General features: G+C 37.1%; 1 protein-coding gene across 1 annotated transcript in view; it reads left to right on the top strand.

Annotated features, from left to right (window-relative positions):
* The window catches only part of PCSK1 (proprotein convertase subtilisin/kexin type 1), a 583,826-nt gene that overhangs the window by 519,055 nt on the left and 44,805 nt on the right, over positions 1-19,966 (top strand). Inside the window, exon 10 of the mRNA XM_044064124.1 lies at positions 8,804-9,037. Within this exon, the coding sequence (XP_043920059.1) occupies positions 8,804-9,037 (234 nt within the window). The remainder of the gene's footprint in view (positions 1-8,803; positions 9,038-19,966) is intronic.

Below are 19,966 nucleotides of genomic sequence, written 5' to 3' on the forward strand. Positions count from 1 at the left end.
CATAAATTATTTTTTAATGTAGTATATAAACTTTGTGAATTTGCACTTGTATTTTTAAACACAATTTATTTTATATAGAATATGTACAATTATTCAGTTTGATGTATTCTATAATGAAGAATGTGATTTTTTCTGTTTTTTAACTTTTTAAATGAGCAATATATTTTTAATTGAGCAATATAACTTTAAGGGCTGCTTGTAGAAAATGGCGCCAAATAAGTTATTTAAGCACATTACAAATGTAAGAGCACAGTTCTGAGGAAGCCTACATTCAGTAGGTGAAAGCGCTTAACTCTTTATGCTCACTCAGTTGAACACAGTATTTTTTTTCTGTCTGGATTATATTTTTTTCTGTCTGGATTATATTTACAATAAAAGCCTGTCATTCAGAGACTACACTGTGTTCCCTGTGTTTAACTGATAATATATAATATAATAATATTGTTTCACCATAAATATAACATTAATAAACTAATGAATACTGACAAAAAATTGATCTATTAATAAAACATTGTAAAACATTAAACATTAAACGCATATATAAATGTGCATATAAACCAAAACATAACAGATGTAACAAAAACTTATCTGCTATCAAATTAATCATATGCAGTAAGATTTGTGTTTTAACATGCTTGAAATAAAAGTGAGGTCATTAATTCCTGGTGGATTGGTGGCATCCAATCTCAATTCAACACCCAGAATCAACCTCCTGCACGAGGACTATTGCACGGCTCCAATTTCAAATAGGATCCAAAAAAACAAGTTGAGCCAGCAAACTGTGACCTGAAAAGAACATTTATTGAAGCATAAAGACAAATAACCAGACCGTTTTTGGCTGGTAAAAAAACACAGCCTTCATCAGTGTAAACCAGAAGAGTCAAATGCTACAGTTTAAATACATTCAAGTGCAACTCCATTTCTTACCAAGTTCTTACCTTTGCAAAATGAAAGCAGGTATCTATCTGGTATTATGTTGGCTAGTTCTTGATCACATTGTAATATGTTCCAGTGTCTATGTATGCTGTTGATTAATAAATCAGAGTTCCTGGCATAAGTGGTTACAAACCAGATAGGTTGTGGTTCCTCCCTGTTCCGTGGTTTGTAGGTTAACAAATCCTCCCTGTGTAGTGTGTTGGCCCAGTTGCCTGCTTACAGAACATGTACCATATGATATCCCCTGGATCTGAATCTGTTGGTCAGGTCCTGTCTGTGTTCTTGAAAAGAGGCTTCATGGGAACAAATCCGCCTCATACGTATAAATTGAGATTTTGGGATTTTTCTAGCTATGTGAGGAGGATGAAAGGTTATGATAACACATTAATGATTATATGTCTACTGTTGTTAGCTGATTCCCTTACTATTTCTCCATAATAACAAGGTTATTCTCTCATCTTGACCCAGGGTTTTGTCCTTTACCTCTTTCAGTTTTTACTTAATATAAATAGATCCAATATTTGGTTTGTGCCCAGGCATTAGCTTCCTATATTTTGTGAAGGGACGTGGCAATTTTGAAACTGGCCAGTATTTGGTAAGAACTTGGCATCTTGCTTTAACCATTACAAACATACACATGACACTGGGCACACTCACTTACAACAAACCACCTTGACTGGTGAACCTCTGATTGGCTGCTTTCCATGTGGCCACTGTATAAATTGTGATAAAGTTACCAAGTCTAAAAAATTTACGAGTAGAAATTGTGCCATGGTCTATGACATCCAATTTTTTGCTAATTGTAGCAGTGACTGGTTAGTCTATTTGGCAACATGCACCTGCGGGTCCTTTTACATTGGACAAACATCTCATCCTCTCAGGCTCAGAATCTCTGAACATGTAAGTAACATTAAAAACAAAAAAGTTAACAATGCTTTGTATAAACACTGTTTGGCACACAAAACTGCAAAATTTACTTTCATGATCATTGATATGGTCAAGGGCAACAAATCTAACAAAACTGGATGGCATTCTATTTTAGATTCTAAAGAAAAGAAATGGATTGTAAAGCTAGGTGGATTGTTCCCACCTGGCCTCAATGAGCAACTTTGAAAATGAACCAATGGAGTTGCACTTGAATGTATTTAAACTGTAGCATTTGACTCTTCTGGTTTACACTGATGAAGGCTTTGTTTTTTTGCCAGCCGAAACTGGTCTGGTTATTTGTCTTTATGCTTCAATAAATGTTCTTTTCAGGTCACAGTTTGCTGGCTCAACTTGTTTTTTTTTGGATCCAATCTCAATTGCCATAGACATTCTTTGGCTTCCAATAAATTTTTATCATCACCCCCTTTGATGTTATTTGGAATTCTATCAATCACAAAAAATATAAATCTCTTAAATTGATTACATTTCTGGCTGTGTGCATATAATGAACTCACTGTTTTTTTATATTTGATGTCCCTTATGTGTTCCAGTATTCGTTCCCTAAGTTTTCTGATGGTCTTCCCTACATAATAGGTGGAACAACTTGTGCATGTCGCAATATAAACCTCCATTTTGGTATTGCAATTGCAATAAACAGGACATCTAATAGTTCTCCTGTAGTTCTGAACTACTACATAGGGTCCATTGTTTATTTACTTACAAGTACTACATAGGCCACATTTACTCATTTTTGACATTTTGTGTATATTCTTATTGGTACCTGTCTCCAGTAGTTGCTTCAAGTTCATACCCCTACTAGGAAATAGGGTATTTCAAGACAAAATTGATAAACTAATTAATATGTTTTGTGACATGGGATATCCTCAGGAATTATTGAACAACACTAGAAATGAGGTGATGGTTAAAAGAAATCAAATTTACAAACCCATTATTAAATTTGGAATGGATAGTGTTACATCAATCAATGAAAAGAGAAAGAAAAGGGATGCTTTGTTACTTCCATTTAATGAAACAGCATCTAAAATTTCTAATATAGTACAGGAGACATGGCTTAGTGTTTTTAAGAATAAAGCAGAACTCATGACATTATTGGTATTTACCCCGAGATAACGTACAGTAGGGGTATGAACTTGAAGCAACTATTGGAGACAGGTACCAATAAGAATATACACAAAATGTCAAAAATGAGTAAATGTGGCCTATGTAGTACTTGTAAGTATATAAACAATGGACCCTATGTAGTAGTTCAGAACTACAGGAGAACTATTAGATGTCCTGGTTATTGCAATTGCAATACCAAAATGGTGATTTATATTGTGACATGTACAAGTTGTTCCACCTATTATGTAGGGAAGACCATCAGAAAACTTGGGGAACGAATATTGGAACACATAAGGGGCATCAAAAATAAAAAAAACAGTGAGTTCATTATATGCACACAGCCAGAAATGTAATCAGTTTAAGAGGTTTATATTTTTTGTGATTGATAGAATTCCAAATAACATCAAAGGGGGTGATGATAAAAACTTATTGGAAGCTAAAGAATGTCTATGGCAATTGAGATTGGATGCCACCAATCCACCAGGAATTAATGACCACAATTCTATCTCAAGCATATTAAAACACAAATCTTACTGCATATTATTAATTTGATAGCAGATAAGTTTTTGTTACATCTGTTATGTTTTGCTTTACGCTGATATATGCACATTTATATATGTGTTTAATGTTTAATGTTTTACAGTGTTTTACTAATACATCAATTTATTGTTAGTATTCATTAGTTTATTAATGTTATATTTATGGTGAAACAATATTATTATATTATATATTATCACATAAAGTATGGTTAAGTCATTGTTAATATATATAGGTCAATAAGTCTAGCTATAGTATTTTAGATTAACTTATTTTATTTTATTGTATTGTATTTTAATTAAGAATAAGTGAAGTAGAATAGATAACCAACACCACTGTGAAGTGAATGTTACTGAGCACTAATAAAGCAAACAAAGTCAAACAACAATAAAACAGGCTCAGTAACAACCTTTGGCAGTAGATAACAGTTACCATAAAGATGTCTGTTCAGACCAACTTCTGTTCTTGTAGAGCCTTTAAGTAAAAAACGATTTACTGAACACTTAGATAAAATAAGGTTCTTTTATTCAACAATTCTAAGACAGGTAAGCGCTTTCACCAAGATGGCTTCTTCAGACCTCAGTAATGTTACACAACTAAAAAAACTCTCTATTTATATATAAATCAATTAACTTTTACTGTCATAACTGTGGTAGGCTATTGTAGTTTTTTAGTTAAAAAATATATATACAAGACACAAATACACACACACACACACACACACACACACATATATATATATATATATATATGTATATAAAATATCCATCTCTCTCTCTCTCTATATATATATATATATATATATATATATATATATATATACAAATTTACATACATATATATATATATATATATATATATATATATATCTGTGTGTGTGTGTGCGTGTGTGTAGATATAGATATATACATCTCTCTCTCTCTCTATAAATATATATATATATATATATATATATATATATATATATATATATACACACACACACACACACATACATACATACATACACATATATTTTGTTATTGCTTCAGAACTCAAAATGGCATGTAGCAGTGAAAGTCTATACAATGTCAGAATTACATAGTTGCCACTGTAACCCTTTTCCCAAGCAGTGGTAAATCAGTCAAAATATCAAACTATCAGTCATACTTCACTTTACCTAACATACAATATGGCGGCTCAGGAACTCTGCAACCTATAGACATATGAGTGAATGCTATTACAATTCTGTTTCCTCATATTTTAGTATGAAATTTCCATTTAGCCCATTTATTTCCATCATCAGCCCCCTTTTTTCCATTTTCTACATGAGTCAGGGTGTCGTGTCAACTGTTTCATTCCACTCTGTTGCCTTCTACAACATTCATGCCTGACCTTCATACATCTTTTGTCATATAATCCATCAACCTATTTGTTGGATGCCCTCATTTCATCTTGTCTTCTTCTTTTCTGTCCCAAATTGTCTTCACCAGATTGTCTTTCTGACATGTGCCTGAACCACTGTAATCTGTTCTCTTTGACTTTCTCTGCATTTGGAGTTACTTTGGATTCTGCTCTGATGTCATCGTTGATTCAACTGTCCTACAGTGTGCAGCCTACTACTCATCTCAGGCACTTCATTTACATCAACTCATCTGCTGTGCCTCTACTGCTCAAGTTTCTGTATACCACTGTTTTATAGACCTTTGCTTTTCAGCTTCTTTGGCATTCTTCTATCATATACTACACCCAACAGTCTGCCGGTTCGCTGCAGGCCTCTAATTCTTGTTTTGATCTCTTTATTCAGAATCCTCAACCATTCCTTCCAGATAGTTGAAGCTGTTAGTCTGCTCTACTATTATTCCTTCTATCTCATTTCTCAGCTTCTAATTTACCCCATTTGTTGTCATTACATCTGTCTTATGTGTACTCAGTCTCATCCCATAGGTCTTCAGTTTTACATTCCCTACACATATTCTTTGATGCAATTCTTGCTCAGAGTCTGCCTGTAAAGTGTGCTTGCTAATGTACTCCATCACCAGTATGGCCAGTAGAGGGCTCACAGATGAACCCTGATGCACACCAACTCACACTGAGAATCCCTCATTGAGAGCGAACACTGTTCATACTTGAGTCATTGGGTCCTTGTATATAGTCTGCACTAATTCTACCAATTCGTTTGAGACCTCAAACCATCAAAGGACTACCCAAATCAGCTTTCTTAATAACCTGTCATATGCTTTCTCCAAGTTGAGGAATGCCCAGTTGGACTCATTCCTCAACTATAGATTATTTTCAAGTATTTGTCCACTGCAAATATTGAGTCAGTTGTGCTGCATCCTGATTTAAATCTGAACTGCTCATATCCCATATTGCTTTCTACTACTTTCTGTATTCGTTTCTCAATCACCTTTTCCAGAAATTTCATGTAATGCGATAGGAGTTTGATACTCCTGTACTGCCCACAGGTATTGATGTTCCCTTTGTTCTTGTACACACTGGCACTAGTATTCTCCAGTCAACTGGTATATGCTTTCTCTCCACACTACTATGAGTTCTCCCAGAAGCCATTTATCCCCTATCTAACTGGGCATCTTTATCATATCTGCTGTGACCTCATATTAGCTCACTGCCTTCCCTGCCATAATTTTCCTAAGAGCTGATCTTACTTCTTCTCTGTTGGGCTCTTCCTCTTCTTTCATTGTAAACTGTGTCTGGGGCAGTACAACTTCTTTAGGTTTTTCTTAATTCAGAAGCTGATGAAAGTGCTCCTTTTGTCTGCCTTTGATGACATGTGGACCAGTGAGCAGGTTGTTGCTGACATCCCTTATAAAGGATATCTGGCTATCTTCTTTATCTTTCCTGCCCTACTAAAGATGCCCCATATCCATAAGTCTATCTCCTCACGCACTACTCACGCATTCAAAAGGCCTGAATCTAATATGCGACATCAACAAAACCTGCTGAAGAGACAGGTTTGTCTCCCAGAAGCTGCCCTTTCTCTGGAATAGACTTCTCATAAATGTCAAACAGAGCACCCCGCTGACCATTTTCAAGCGCAACCTTGATGACTGAATGGGAAACCACAAATTTGTCCCAGGGGTTCCACCTGTGTCCCTCACTGAAAGGGGAAACAGGTACTGACTAAGGTTTCTTTTTAGGGATAAACTCTTGGCTAGGCTTGTAAGGGCCCCAGGGCCATTAGCCTAGTAACCTCCTATGATCCTATGTCTTTGCCTTGCAGCCTGATATATTTTCTTAGTGACATCTAGTGAGTCATTTTCCAGAAGCTGGTAGAGTGCCTATTATGTCTTGTTCTTTGTTATTTCAGCTCTTCTAATAGCCTCTTTGTCTGATCCATCTTTTCTCTCTCACTTTTTCTGCACTCATTCTTTCTCTTGATGACTTTCTGGACTTTTGCATGCCAACATCAACTTTCCTTATGTACCTTATTTCCATACCTGTCTGAGCCACATATCTGTTCTGTAGCCATTACACTTGCTGTTTTGAAGAGCTGCCATTCTTCTGCAACCCCACCTATTTCCTCTTCTTCTTGTTTTGCTAGAGTCTTGAGTAATCCCCTGAACTGTTGTGCTTTTTCTCCAGTCAACTTCCAGGTCTTTAGCCTGACCTCTGTTGACCTTAGAGCCTTCTCTGATCACTGTTTGCAGCTGATTGTGCAAACAATGGTTTATGTTGTGGGCTGACTGTTTCACTGAGAATGACTTTGCAATCACTGATTCTACCCCAGTGCCCCTTCCTTACTAGGAGGAAGTCTACCTGAGTAGCATGTTGGCCACTCTTGTATATGATTTTGTGACTGTCTGTCTTGCTGAACCATGTGTTGGTCACCATCAAGCCATTTCCTGACAGAAGTCTAGAATGGCCATGTGGAGCCAGGCAGTCCTCATATCCTGTTCTGACTGCCACGAGATGTGCATTCAGGTCACCCATTATCAGGTCCCCAATTCATGTTGTCCTGCTTTATCCAGTAGGTCATTTAACTGCTGTTTAAATGCACTGTTTGGTCACTATCACAACCTTGCTGTGGGGTACAGGCTGAGATTATGAATACTGCCCTGTCATTACACTGTAGTCTAATTGCCATGAGTGTGCCACTAATTCTGATGACAGCCCTAATTGTCTTCTGAAGCCGGCCCCTCACCACATTTCCCAGTCCATCATCCTTCTGAGAAGTAGACTATGGATCACAAGCAAAATGGCTTTGCTGCACTGCCTTTCCATCGTGTCTCCTGAATACATAAGATGTCCAGCCTCCTCCTTACCATAATGTCATCCATTTCCAAACTGTGTCCTGTCAGTGAACATACACTTAGTGTAGCAATTCTTAGTTCACATTTGGCAGGTTGATTAGTTTTATATCCAGCTTTCACTTAAGAGAACTATCCCAAGTAGCCCAAGCTGGGCAACTGGACAGTGGCTGGCCAGTAGATTATTGGCCTAGGGCTGCTGGGCTTTATAGTGAGTGTACTCTGGCCAATAGGGGCATATACACCCCTTGCACCATTAGCATGGGTCCCTAGTATAGGTCAGAGTAGGTTGGATCCTCAAACTTATCACCACTAAATACCCATGCCCATTTGGTGACATTAGTCAACACATCTGAATCACCTAGATCCAATGTTTGCATGCTTGAGTGGCTAGCTCTGCCAGTGTGTATTCTTTAATCTGTGGTCTCTTATCTTGAGGTCACTTCTCACTACTACAGATAATCAAAGATGTTGGTCTATACAGCTAGAGTCTAAGTATGCTGTTTCTCTCAACTCCATTTTGGCTGAGTTTGAGATAGAAACACTGAGTATATTTTTGGGAGGTGGAGAAACCTTAGAGAGACACAGAGAGAACATGCAAACTTCATACAGGCATTTGCCAGAGGTCAGGGTCAAACCTTGTACTTTGTGCATGGGAGGCAAAGACCTTAACCATTTTGGCAACTGTTCTCTTTTCCCTTTATCCAGTCTTACTGTATAACATTTAAAAGACTCAGATATTCTACAGGATGTGTAATAAATGCAGTACATAAAGTAGTGACATATGATAACTGTGCATACCTAACAAAGTATGAATTGTAGTGTACTGCCATTATGACATAATGGAGTATTTCTGTGTATGGTATTTATTGTACTGAACAAACATTTATCTAACAAACTCAAAAGTCATGGACAGTTGATGTTATGCAACAGAGAATTGATAAGACAACTACATATGATTTGCTTCCTGTTAGACTTTGTTTTCTACCTCCTCCCTGAAAGAACTTACTTTTTTTATCTGTTCCTGTTAGCCCTGATCTCACCTGGAGAGAGTTACAGCATTTGGTAGTGTGGACATCAGAATATGATCCTTTAGCCAACAATCCAGGCTGGAAGAAGAATGGTGCAGGTCTGATGGTAAACAGTAGATTTGGATTTGGCTTGTTGAATGCCAAGGCATTAGTAGATTTAGCAAGCCCTACAACTTGGAAGGGGATACCTGACAAGAAAGAGTGCATTGTGAAAGATGACAGCTTTGAGTCAAGGTGAGGTAAAATAGCTGTGTAGAAAAGATGCAGCAAAACTGTTTATCATTGTACTGTTTATCTAGATAATAATATTGTTCACTGAAGATAATGCATAAAACATTTCATATTGTTGCCTATGGTTGCGTACATTGATGCCAAAGAACAGCCAGAACATGTTCCAAGAGTCATGGACATAACATAAAACCTGATTGGTTGAGCAAAGGTCATGTGCTCCACCATTTGGAATCAGTAACAGAGAAAGCAGCTGACATAAATGTAACATTTTATATTGTATAAAACATATTGATCATGTGACTTCACAAATATCTCATTCTTTTAATAATTGCCATATTTGGTGTCTGCACTGTTCCTGAAAAATATTTTACACTGTACTTCATTCATTTATCAAAAACATGTGGTTAGTTAAGAAGGAAACATATAGCCACTGATCCAAAGTAGATTAATACAATGCTTGTGAAGGCTGTAATAAATGACATCAACTTTGGAACAAGAGTGCAAATCATAATCCTAATCAGATATGTTTTCCTTCTACTCATGCTTTCAGAAACAGCTTGGAAAATACATTTTTACTAAGGTTTGTAGCCACAAATAGAAAACAGCATGACCCACCCAAATAAAAAAAAAAAAAAATTAACGATACTGTAATAAAATCATGGAAAAAAAATCCAGCCCCGGCAGAAAAGGTTTGCTCACCCTTGCTGCATTCCATATAAAAAAAAAAAACATAAAAGCACGAGTTACATTTTATCATTGTATATTCAGTATAATATTACATTGAAATAAAAAAGCAGTGTATTTACATATTATCACAACCAGATTTTAGCAATAATACCACTTGCTTCCTAATATCGAAATCTGACTGTTTTTGTTGTACAAATGTCAGCAAATGTCTTCTCTTTCACACTGAAGGTTGTTTTAAGATGGGTTGTCAAGAACAATGGAGAAAGTCAGTGTGTCGCTGTGGCTGTGTGCACTTTACTGCCAGCATGTGTGGAGTTATCTCATTTGTGCATTAATGGTGCTTCCAGCCACAGTGACAATAGCTTTTCACTCTGTTCTTCATAACCCTTTTTAAAACCACCTTCTCTCAAAAACAGTCCTTTTTTTCTTTCTTTCTTTCTTGTCAAAGTGCATGTCACGCTACATGTTTTCCATTCAATAGGACTCCAAATGGTGAGGAGGCATCCCTCTGTGTGTTTTAATACCAGAAACGCATGTTAAACTAAGCAAAATACTGTGTTGTACGAGTCTCAGAAAAGCAATGACACAGCTGTGATACCTGAAACCCAAATGCAAATATGACTGCTATTCATCAGCATTTGCTGCCATGAAAAAAGGAACGTTCAGCGGGTGGACTTTCAGTAAGCGACATGCTGCTGGCAGTAAAGTGCATAAAGGAACAACAGCATTTTTTTTTTTTTATATTTTATTGAAAACACTCCCGAAAAAACTGTATTGTTAAAGGAAACACACTATATGACAGTTATAAACCACTAACGGGCAGATTTCAATATCAGGAAGCAAGTGGTATTATCGCTAAAATCTGGTTGCGATAATATGTAAGTACCTAAAGCAGTTATATCCCTGCCTTCTGCAGTAAATGTACCTAACAGCAGAGCTGACCCAAATTCAGAAATGAAAAGTCATATTCTTTGCAAAGATGTTATGCATACCACAGAAATGAATCATCCAGTTCATCAGCATATTCTATATAGTCTAGCAACAGCCTTCATCTTGATTGAAAACCTCTATCTTTATGTACTATCCCAAACAAATAAAAAAATGTGTATATATATATATATATATATATATATATATATATATATATATATATATATATATATATAAAATCCTACCCCACGATGTCCAGGTACCTAGTGCTAAGTAACAGTCCAACCACCAAGTATAATAATAAAACCTACCAAACCTCAATGCAATCACTTAAAAATAACCTCCTGTAAAATAATCAAAACTAGAAAAAAAACTGGCCTGGGTATCCTGCATACTCTTCCTAAACAACTATGAAGTCACAATGAAAGCAAATAAAAATACTTTCTCACTCAAAACCATAGCCTCAGAGTATTAAAAAAGTGAGCAGAGTGCATGTGTGTTTGTATACAGATTAATAGTAATACATTGTAGATATATATATTTGTGTTTGTGTGTGTGTATAAAAACTATGTGTGTGCGCGCGCACACGTCTGTATGTAGCATATATTGTTGATCCTCACCTATCACTTACACATGGAAAATGCGCATCATATGTTTTCTATGTTCAGGCTTCAGTTTCCTCATCAAGTCAGCTGCAATGTGATCTTTCAGAGTACTCGGTATAAATTACTGCTCTTATAAACTTAGAAAGGTTCTAGAATTACAGGTTTTGGGTTAGCATGCATTTTCTGAAGGTTACAAAGTCTGAAACTGTGTCTATTTAGTGATTTCAATCCTCGATGATTTGCCAAATAATCACAAATTTTATGAGGAACAGGCCAAAATATGAGGCAAAAATCTATCTGTTCTGCAAAAACCTGGACATTTGAGAGGTTTGATTGTGACAGTTTGTAATCATAGTAGTAGTTCATAAACTGAAAGCAATGCTCACAAATATATTGTAATCTGGATGACAGGCTACTAGGAAGAGCTAATGAATTCATTCTTAAGGTTAGAGCAATAGGGTAGTATATTTTCTGAGAAAAGAAATGCTACAAGACACCAGAGGTATATAATATCCATGTCGACAGTGAATACCTGTGTACAGCCTAATAATCCCTAAATGTGAATGGTGTTTTCCATACATAATGGTCTGATTCACTTCTTCAGGGAGTAAGTTAGTCTAAGTGTATGACTCTCTTTAGTTCCTAAGGTTATAAAAAATATATGGGATGGTGACTATAGAGGATAGCAAAGGAAAAATAAGAAGAAAATGTGTGTCTGGTGACTGTAAGGAAGCTGGATGTTGTGAAATTCTTAAGCTATACAAAAAAAGACAGTGGGATGAAGCAGAATGTAATTCTTTAATTAGTTTGCACTTTTACTTTCTGTTTTTAAATACTCTGCAAACTGTTCAGTTAACTTCTTTTAGTCTCAAGTTTTATTTGTATATCTCAGCTACCTTGTGGCCAATTTGCTATTTTTTGTGTGATTTTTTACTGTTGTTACAATCTGAAAGAAATATAAAAAATAAATTTCATAAAAATCTTTTATTGAACCTATAAAGTGTTTCATAATGTCGTTCATTCACTTTCTTTAATGCGTATTGTGTGATGTGGCCTAGAAGAAGCTTATCCATGTTCTGATACACCAGACATTTCCATCTGGGTAAAATGCCTCATAGCAATGTTTCAGTAATACATTTAGTTAAGTATAGCCTAAACAAAGTAGATAGGTATAAGGCCAGTAAGGCAATTTATAAGCAGTCCTCCCCACTATATTATCTGTATCAGATCAATTGTCTCAAGTGAGATAACATGGCATATATCTTCCAATTGAATGTTTGACAATTATATGTTACAAAACAAAGGAAATTATTTATTGTCGGTATGTTGGATTTGTTTTGCATTTGTACACTTGACTCACTGTGAAATGCTAGAATTAAAAATTTTATTTATTCAAAAACAGTGGGCAACGATGACGTTATTTCTTTTTTTAAAATATTGATTTCACAACTGTCATAGACAGAAAATATATTTTATCTTGACTCTCCGAATGCTTGCATTACTTTTCCTTATTTGCTGAAAGACTAACATGTCTCTACTGCTAACACTCCCTTTATTTTTGACATTAGTAACACCTATTGAATAGAGCTGACATTGGTAACATCTGGCAATAGTCATTCGAATTCTGAACTTGTGACGTAATGTGGGTGTTTTATCATACCATTGCTATAGGTCTAAAGTTAGTAATGTGTTGAATTTTCTACACGAGGGATAATGTGCGACTTTTTCCTGAGAGATGGATTCCTGGATTGCAGTATTTATAAGGATTAAGACAGGGTAGGCAATGCTACCAGCTGCTATTTTAAGGTACTCACTTGTAAGGTTATCAGCTGAATTAGTGCATGCCTTTAGTTTCTTTAAAAGTGGATTTATATATAGGATGTGGGAACAGATTTGAAGGTGAATGTGGATGTGTTGATATATGGCTGCTGGGCAGGGTTAGAATTATATGTTAGGAAATCCCTAGTTAGAGATGCAATACTATCTATGAAATAAAAGTTGAATTGTATTGCAGTTTCAAGTGATGAGTTACTGTGAGAGGGCTTATGGTTGAATTTATGGCTGAGATGCAAGAATTCTTCAATGGTTGTCCAAAGTTTTTTTAGGGTTCTGTTTACTATAATTCTGAATGTTATTATAGTATTTTTTTGTCTTCGTTAATTTGTTTTTAGTATGATTGTAAAGCATTATGAAGATTTCAAGATATTGTGGTGTTTTATATTTTTGACTTTCTTTCCATGTTTTTCCTCTGTCCTGCATTAGCATTCTACATTTTTTGGATAGCCAAATTGCATTATTTGTTTTTAGTTTCTTCCTTCTAAGAGGTGCAAGGCTACTTAGGATATTCAGGAAAATTTTGTTGAATTCATTTAGAGCATTATCTAAGGGGATGATTTTTAGGAAGTTCCAGTTAATATATTATAGAGTAGTAATGACCCTTGCTGGCTTAAACTTGGAAAGGTTGTGTGCTGCTATATAAGTATGCCGTTTAAGTGGATGTGTAAAATGTCTGGTTGTATGGGTTGGGGAAGGATCACTAAGACAGACAGACATTGTACCTGAGGTGGTGTATTTACTAAGGTCTGATACTAGGATCCAGTCTAATAGGGAATTTTATGTCTTGCTACAATGTGTGGGGCTATTAATTAGTTGTGTGAAACCAAATAAGTTCAGACTAAATGTAGGGGAGTTAGAGTTTATGTCCAGCCAACTGACATTCACGTCAATATTTTTTCTTGTGAAATTTTTATGGATATGCAATCCAGGATATCTTCCAGTATAGCTACATTTTCCGAGGATGGATGTAATGAACAGTAATATATATTTGTTTATAATTGTTTAAGTTCAAGAAAGTAATACAAAGCTCTGCTGAGTTGAATTTTGGTGTTGGTTTACTGTAGGGGAAATGTGGCAGTTGCTGGAAAATATTAAAGCAATACCACCACCCTTCCTCTTTATATGGCCATTATGGATGATATTATAGCCAGAAAGTGTAATTTTAGAGTCACTAATGCTGGGTTTAAGCCAAGTTTTAGTTAGAGAGAGAATATCAGAATTATGTTGGGTAACCCAAGTATGTAGTTCAGCAGTTTTATTTCTTATGCTCCTAGCATTTAGGACAGCAAATGTTAGATTACTGGGACTGAGGGTTGTCCATTGCAGGGTTAGAGAACTGGATGGAGGAGAATTGCCTTGATGTTCCTTGTGATAGGTGGGGTCAGGATTATGGTGAATGTCTCCTCCTAGAAGGAATTTAGTATATTGGGGAATTATTGATATTTGTTATTTGCTGAATATTTTCAACTTCATTTTGTTTTGGTTTGAATTGAAATGGAGTTGATTAGTCTGCATTTGGGGTAATGATGAATAATATCATTAAATAGGTTTGGTGTGATGTGTGGAGAATGTAGGCAGGAAGTATGAGTAAATGACTGAGAAGTATCATAATTAAGTAAAGGGAGCCATATGTTATAGTTGGTAGGTAGTGAGGAAGTTGGGATGAAGAAGGAAAATGAAGTTGTAGGGCAGAAGGATATTTAGCGATGGTGGCGTCTGAAAGCTGATCGAGGTTAGGTAGGAGAGAAGTATTTTCTATGAAGGAAGAGAGGTTGTCCTAGTACCTTCTCTGGAATGTAAGGAATAGAGGGGTTTAAAAGGCTAGAGTATAAGAATGCTGTTGAAATAGGAAGAAGTGAGGGTTTATTTGGGAAAAGTAGAAGATACAATGTAGAATAGATAGGTGCTGTTAGGGAGGGGTGTGACTATGAATGAACAGAGTGCAAGCAGTATGGGATTGTAAATTTACTGAGATGGTGCTGAGAGAACAAAAGCCTGTGCTATATGTCTTCTTTGGGGAAAAACCTAAAAATGTATACCACTCCAAGGTTCTTTCTTTATTTCCAGTCTGGTAGCATGTCTTCATTGGTGTCTCCTTTGACCTAGATGAGATTATAAGAAGTTAACAAAGGATATATCAACTTCCACTAGAAACGTTTTGATACCTTTGCTGTTACCAAATGTAGCCTGAGTTCAATTTGGCACCTTCATCAACACCTACAAATGTCTGACGTAAACAGACAGGGCCTCCCATTCTCTTTTATCAGATAAGGGTGATTGTAACTTTAATTTTTAACACCTCTGTCATCATTATATCATGTTAAATTATGAAAACTTGCCCTGACAGTTTTCAGGATCTGTCACCGATTATACCAGTTTTAATGAGACCATTAATACTATTGAAGAACATATTACTGATCTGTCTCTTAAAATTTTTAGTCTGACGAGGAGATCATCTGAAATTAATAATATCTTAGAATCCATTGTTAGAGATTCCTCTCTTCTAAAAGCATGATGCAATTGAATAGGTTCATAGGGTCATGGGTTCATAGGTGTTTACTAGGCTGATGACCACAAGGGCCTTTTTAAGCCCAGCCAGGCATCCCAAATCTCTGACAAGTTCTGATACCCTTCATAAGTGTAAGCAGGGGTTTGAGAGATGAAACTTTACAAGCAGGGGCCTGGGAGAGGAACCATTTACAGGTTGCCTGTGTCTATTAGAGACACAGATGCCAAATCAGGGATGAATTTCCTGCTCCCCATTCAATAGTCCATGTTTCACTTGAATTGGGTTAGGGAGGAACTCTGCTTCACATGGATGGGGAGCCTATTCCAGAGAAGGAGTAGTCTCTGGGATACATACCTGTTTCTCCAGCAGGCCCTATTTATAATACAGGCAAGGTTTAAGTCTTTACAACAGGTAATTCTGGTGCTGTTTGTTTTGTGGATATGAAGGAGGTTCATCAGAGTGGGGTCTAACAATGCCCTGTATGCCAGCCATAGATCTTCCCTCAAAAGCCTGTAGGAGACAGAATACAGGGATAAGGTCTTGAGGCAGTCTGCACACGACATTTTACTTACACCCTGTTTTCTCTTAGTGAGGAACCTCTATGGACATTCCAGTTGTAGGGTATGCCTGGTTAAGTACATACCAAAGGGGTCTTTGAACTCAATGATAGGTCTGATGAATGTCGAATACAGTGGAACAATGACATCCTTGGATTTAGATATCATAACATTGTTTATAATTTGAGCAACTTAGAATGATTTCCTCAATACTGTAGACATATGATGGTCAAAGGTTAGAATACTGTTTATGTGTGCCCCTTATTCTCCGACTACTGGGTCATCTGTAATGGGTGTGTTGTCAATATGATAGTTACCAGGGATGGATGACTTCTGGAAGAATACTATTATGTATTTCTTGGCATTTAGTTTTAGTCCATGGCTCTGACACCAGTTGTTTGTCTGTGTCAGCCCTTCCTGGAAAACATTTATGTCAGTGTGGGATTTAAAGACAGCTCCTAATTTGCAATCATCTGTAAATTTAGTCAACCAGAGTCAGCCAGAATCCATTGACATTGGCCTTGATTTCAGAGAAGTAAATGACAAAAAGGAGCAGTCCAAGAACCGATCTCTGAGAGACTCTGCTTGTTACTGGTCTCTTTCTAGAGGTGGACTCCACAATTCTAACTTCCTGGGTCCTGTCTGTGAGCCAGTTGGCTATCCACCGAGTGGCATAGGGGTTTGTACCTAACCTCTTGAGTTTGTCAATAATGCCTGAGTGGAGTATTGTGTCAAATGCCTTGGCCAGGTCAAGTTAGGCAGTGTGAACCATTTTGCCCTCACCCATTGCTTTGGTGACCTAATCAAAGAAGTCCACCTAGTTGTGTAGACATGACCTGTCCTTGATGAAACTAAACAAGGTTGGGTCCAGTGTCTGGAGGTTTATTATATCACTATTGATCATTTCTTTGATAATTCTTTCCATGACTTTACATATAGGAGTAGTGAGACTTATGGGTCTGTCATTTCCAGGGTCTGTAGATGACCCACCTTTGTGCAGAGGAATGACTGTTGCTGTTCTCCATTCATGAGGCACGAAGTCTGTTTGGAGGCTACAGTTACATAGCAATTCCAGAGGACATGATAGATCATGTTTCATGCTATTTAGAAGGCATCCTGGGATACTGTCTGGGCAATTGATGCAGTGTTCCTGGCCTTAGAGAGAGCATTAAGGACCTGTTCTCTAGTGATAGCAGGGGAGTTATATTTTATGGTATTTCCTGAGAGAAGGTTGAAGGGGAGAGAGGGGTAAAGTTGGAGCTGAATTTATTGGCCAGTAATTTATATCTTCTGGTTCAGTATAGGCAGTTCCATTTACAATGAGCTCTGCACACAATTGTGTATTGCCTTTGAGGTTGCAGACATAGCTAAAGAATACCTTGTGGTTGTCCTTGGCCTGGGAGGGCAACTTCAACTCAAATTTGGCTATAGTAGACTTTATTTTTCCTCTGAGTTGTTTGTTCAGTTTGATGAGAGTGCTTTTATCCTGTTGGGTGCTGCATCTCCTAATTTTTGCCATCATTTTCTTTCTTGTGTTATACAGCCTACTGATTTTGTTATTCCGCCAGGATGGCTTGTTTTTTTTTAGTTAGTTCTGTACTTCTTCCTGGTGGGTACAGGTACCTCTATGCAGCTATTAACATGCTTGTACAGGGTTTCTGTGAACAGTTCAGCATATGCATCAGTGTTCTTAGTGTTTATGGGGGCTTGAAATTCTGCAAGGTTATCACTTAATAGCAGGAAGTTAGCCCTAGAGTAGTTCCTGAATACTCCAGGGTTAGCTGGGGGTCCAGGGTTTATTTTTACTTCAAAGGAGACCATTTTGTGGTCTGAACTTACCAGGGAAGACATTACACTAGGGGGTGTGCAGCACTCTCCCATATTACTGAGGATCCGATTAAGTATGCTAGCACCTCTTGGTTGGTGTATTGACAATTTTGTCCAGGGAGTTTGTGTTTACAAAATCCAGAAATCTCTGTGCATGTACGTTTGGTGTCATATAGGATTCCCAGTTAATAGTGGGGTAATTAAAGCCACCCAAGAATATAGTATTGCGTTGGGTGGTGAGTGTCTCCAATAAGTTTAAATACATGGTATGGGTTTCCTGAATCATAGAGGGGTACCTGTGGCTTGCAAGGAAGTGGTATTGGATTTTGCCTATGGTGATTTGAACATGGAGCAGCTAAAGTGCATTGCCCTGTTTTATCAGCCTTGAGGTATATTTATTTTTTATGTAAATCGAGACACCTCCACATTTATTTCCTGACTGTGTAGTAGCTCGTTTAAATGTGTGGAAGGCATTATAACCTTGCACTGTTGGTGTGCTCTCTGTGGCTTTAAACCATGTCACAGTGACCACACAGACGTCAGCATTCTCTAGGGTGAAGAGAGTTCTAGGGAGTGGAGTTTTTTATTTAGGCTCCTAGCATTGATCAGTAATACCTTTATATTTACTTGGTTTTGATTTGCTATGTTGGAAGTACTATCAGTCTGATATTACCTAAAAAAAGTACTATGGGGAAGCCAGTGTTTTAGCTAATATTTGAAAGCCTAGAGGGGAGAGGTGCAGACCATCCCTAGCAAAGCAGCATAGTCTGTTATCCATCTCCTCCCATGCTGACAATTGCACCCTCTTAGAACAGCACCAAAAACTAAGCCAATTATTAAAATCAGTCATCTTTTGTTCATATTGTGGCATCATCCTTGGAGAAGGTAAAATGCTGTTCAATGCTAGTTTCTTACCAACCTGAGACACATATTCTGAGAGCTCCACAATGTCTGTCTTCATATAGTCTAGGGAGATACATCTCGGGTCATTTAACCCCACATGGACAATGACTGCGTCATACTGGTACTTGTGGTCCAATGACCTGAGTCCATGTGTAATGTGGTGGATCCTAGCCTCTGATAAGCAATTGATCATGACTTTCTCCTTACTCAGCCTGGTGAGAGGGATATCAGTGTGTCTCATGATGGCATCTCCAATGACCAGAATGTTGGATTGTGTAGTGGCTTCCCTTATGGGCTTAGAAGTAAAGGCTCCATGAGATGTAGCTCTATGTGTTGATGTGGATGTTGTTTTGAAAGAGTGCATTTGGGGCTGATGAGGGTATTTCTTATGTGTACTTTGTCTAGGAGGTCTTTGGGGGTTTAGGAAGGTTACAATTAAGTGCCTCAGCCTATATGTCTGCTTTGAATTGTGTGGGTGATGGATGCAGTGTGTGCACTCCCGACAGCCTTATTGACATTAGGAGTACTTTTATGTGAGAGCTTTGCCTCCAGTGACATTGTGTAAATACACCTCTCACATACCATATCAGTTTGAGGATTAACTGGTTGTCAGTAAACATGAGGCAATTTCTGCATTATCTCAGGATGCTGATATCCACCAAGCTGGTAACAGAGATAGTGGGAGAGTTCATATCCATGACAACATACCATTTTTTATGGACTAGACAGTTGGAGTGAAAATATAAAAAATATTAGGAGTATCCAGTTTGCAACTCTGGGGAAAGTGCTTCTCACTGCAAACTAGTTGTCCTGTGTGCAACTAGGTGTTGGTGAAATATTAATCATGCTTTTACAATAAAAATGTCACTCAAAGTGTCTGTGTCTGTACAGGCCACCACCAAACTTGAGGGGAAACAAATATGTAGACCCTAAAAATCTAAGGATGAGGTTTTCAAGCAGATATTCTGAAGTTAAAAACAAATAAAGCAGTACTTACTTAAAGAATTGGTTTGTCAAGAATGATGAAAAGAGGGGAGTCGCATAAATGGCTACTGCCTAGCTACTACTAGTGCTGTTC

The sequence above is a fragment of the Protopterus annectens genome, chromosome 2.part2, assembly GCF_019279795.1.
Source record: "Protopterus annectens isolate FY-2018-M chromosome 2.part2, PAN1.0, whole genome shotgun sequence".
In the NCBI taxonomy this organism is placed as follows: domain Eukaryota; kingdom Metazoa; phylum Chordata; order Ceratodontiformes; family Protopteridae; genus Protopterus; species Protopterus annectens.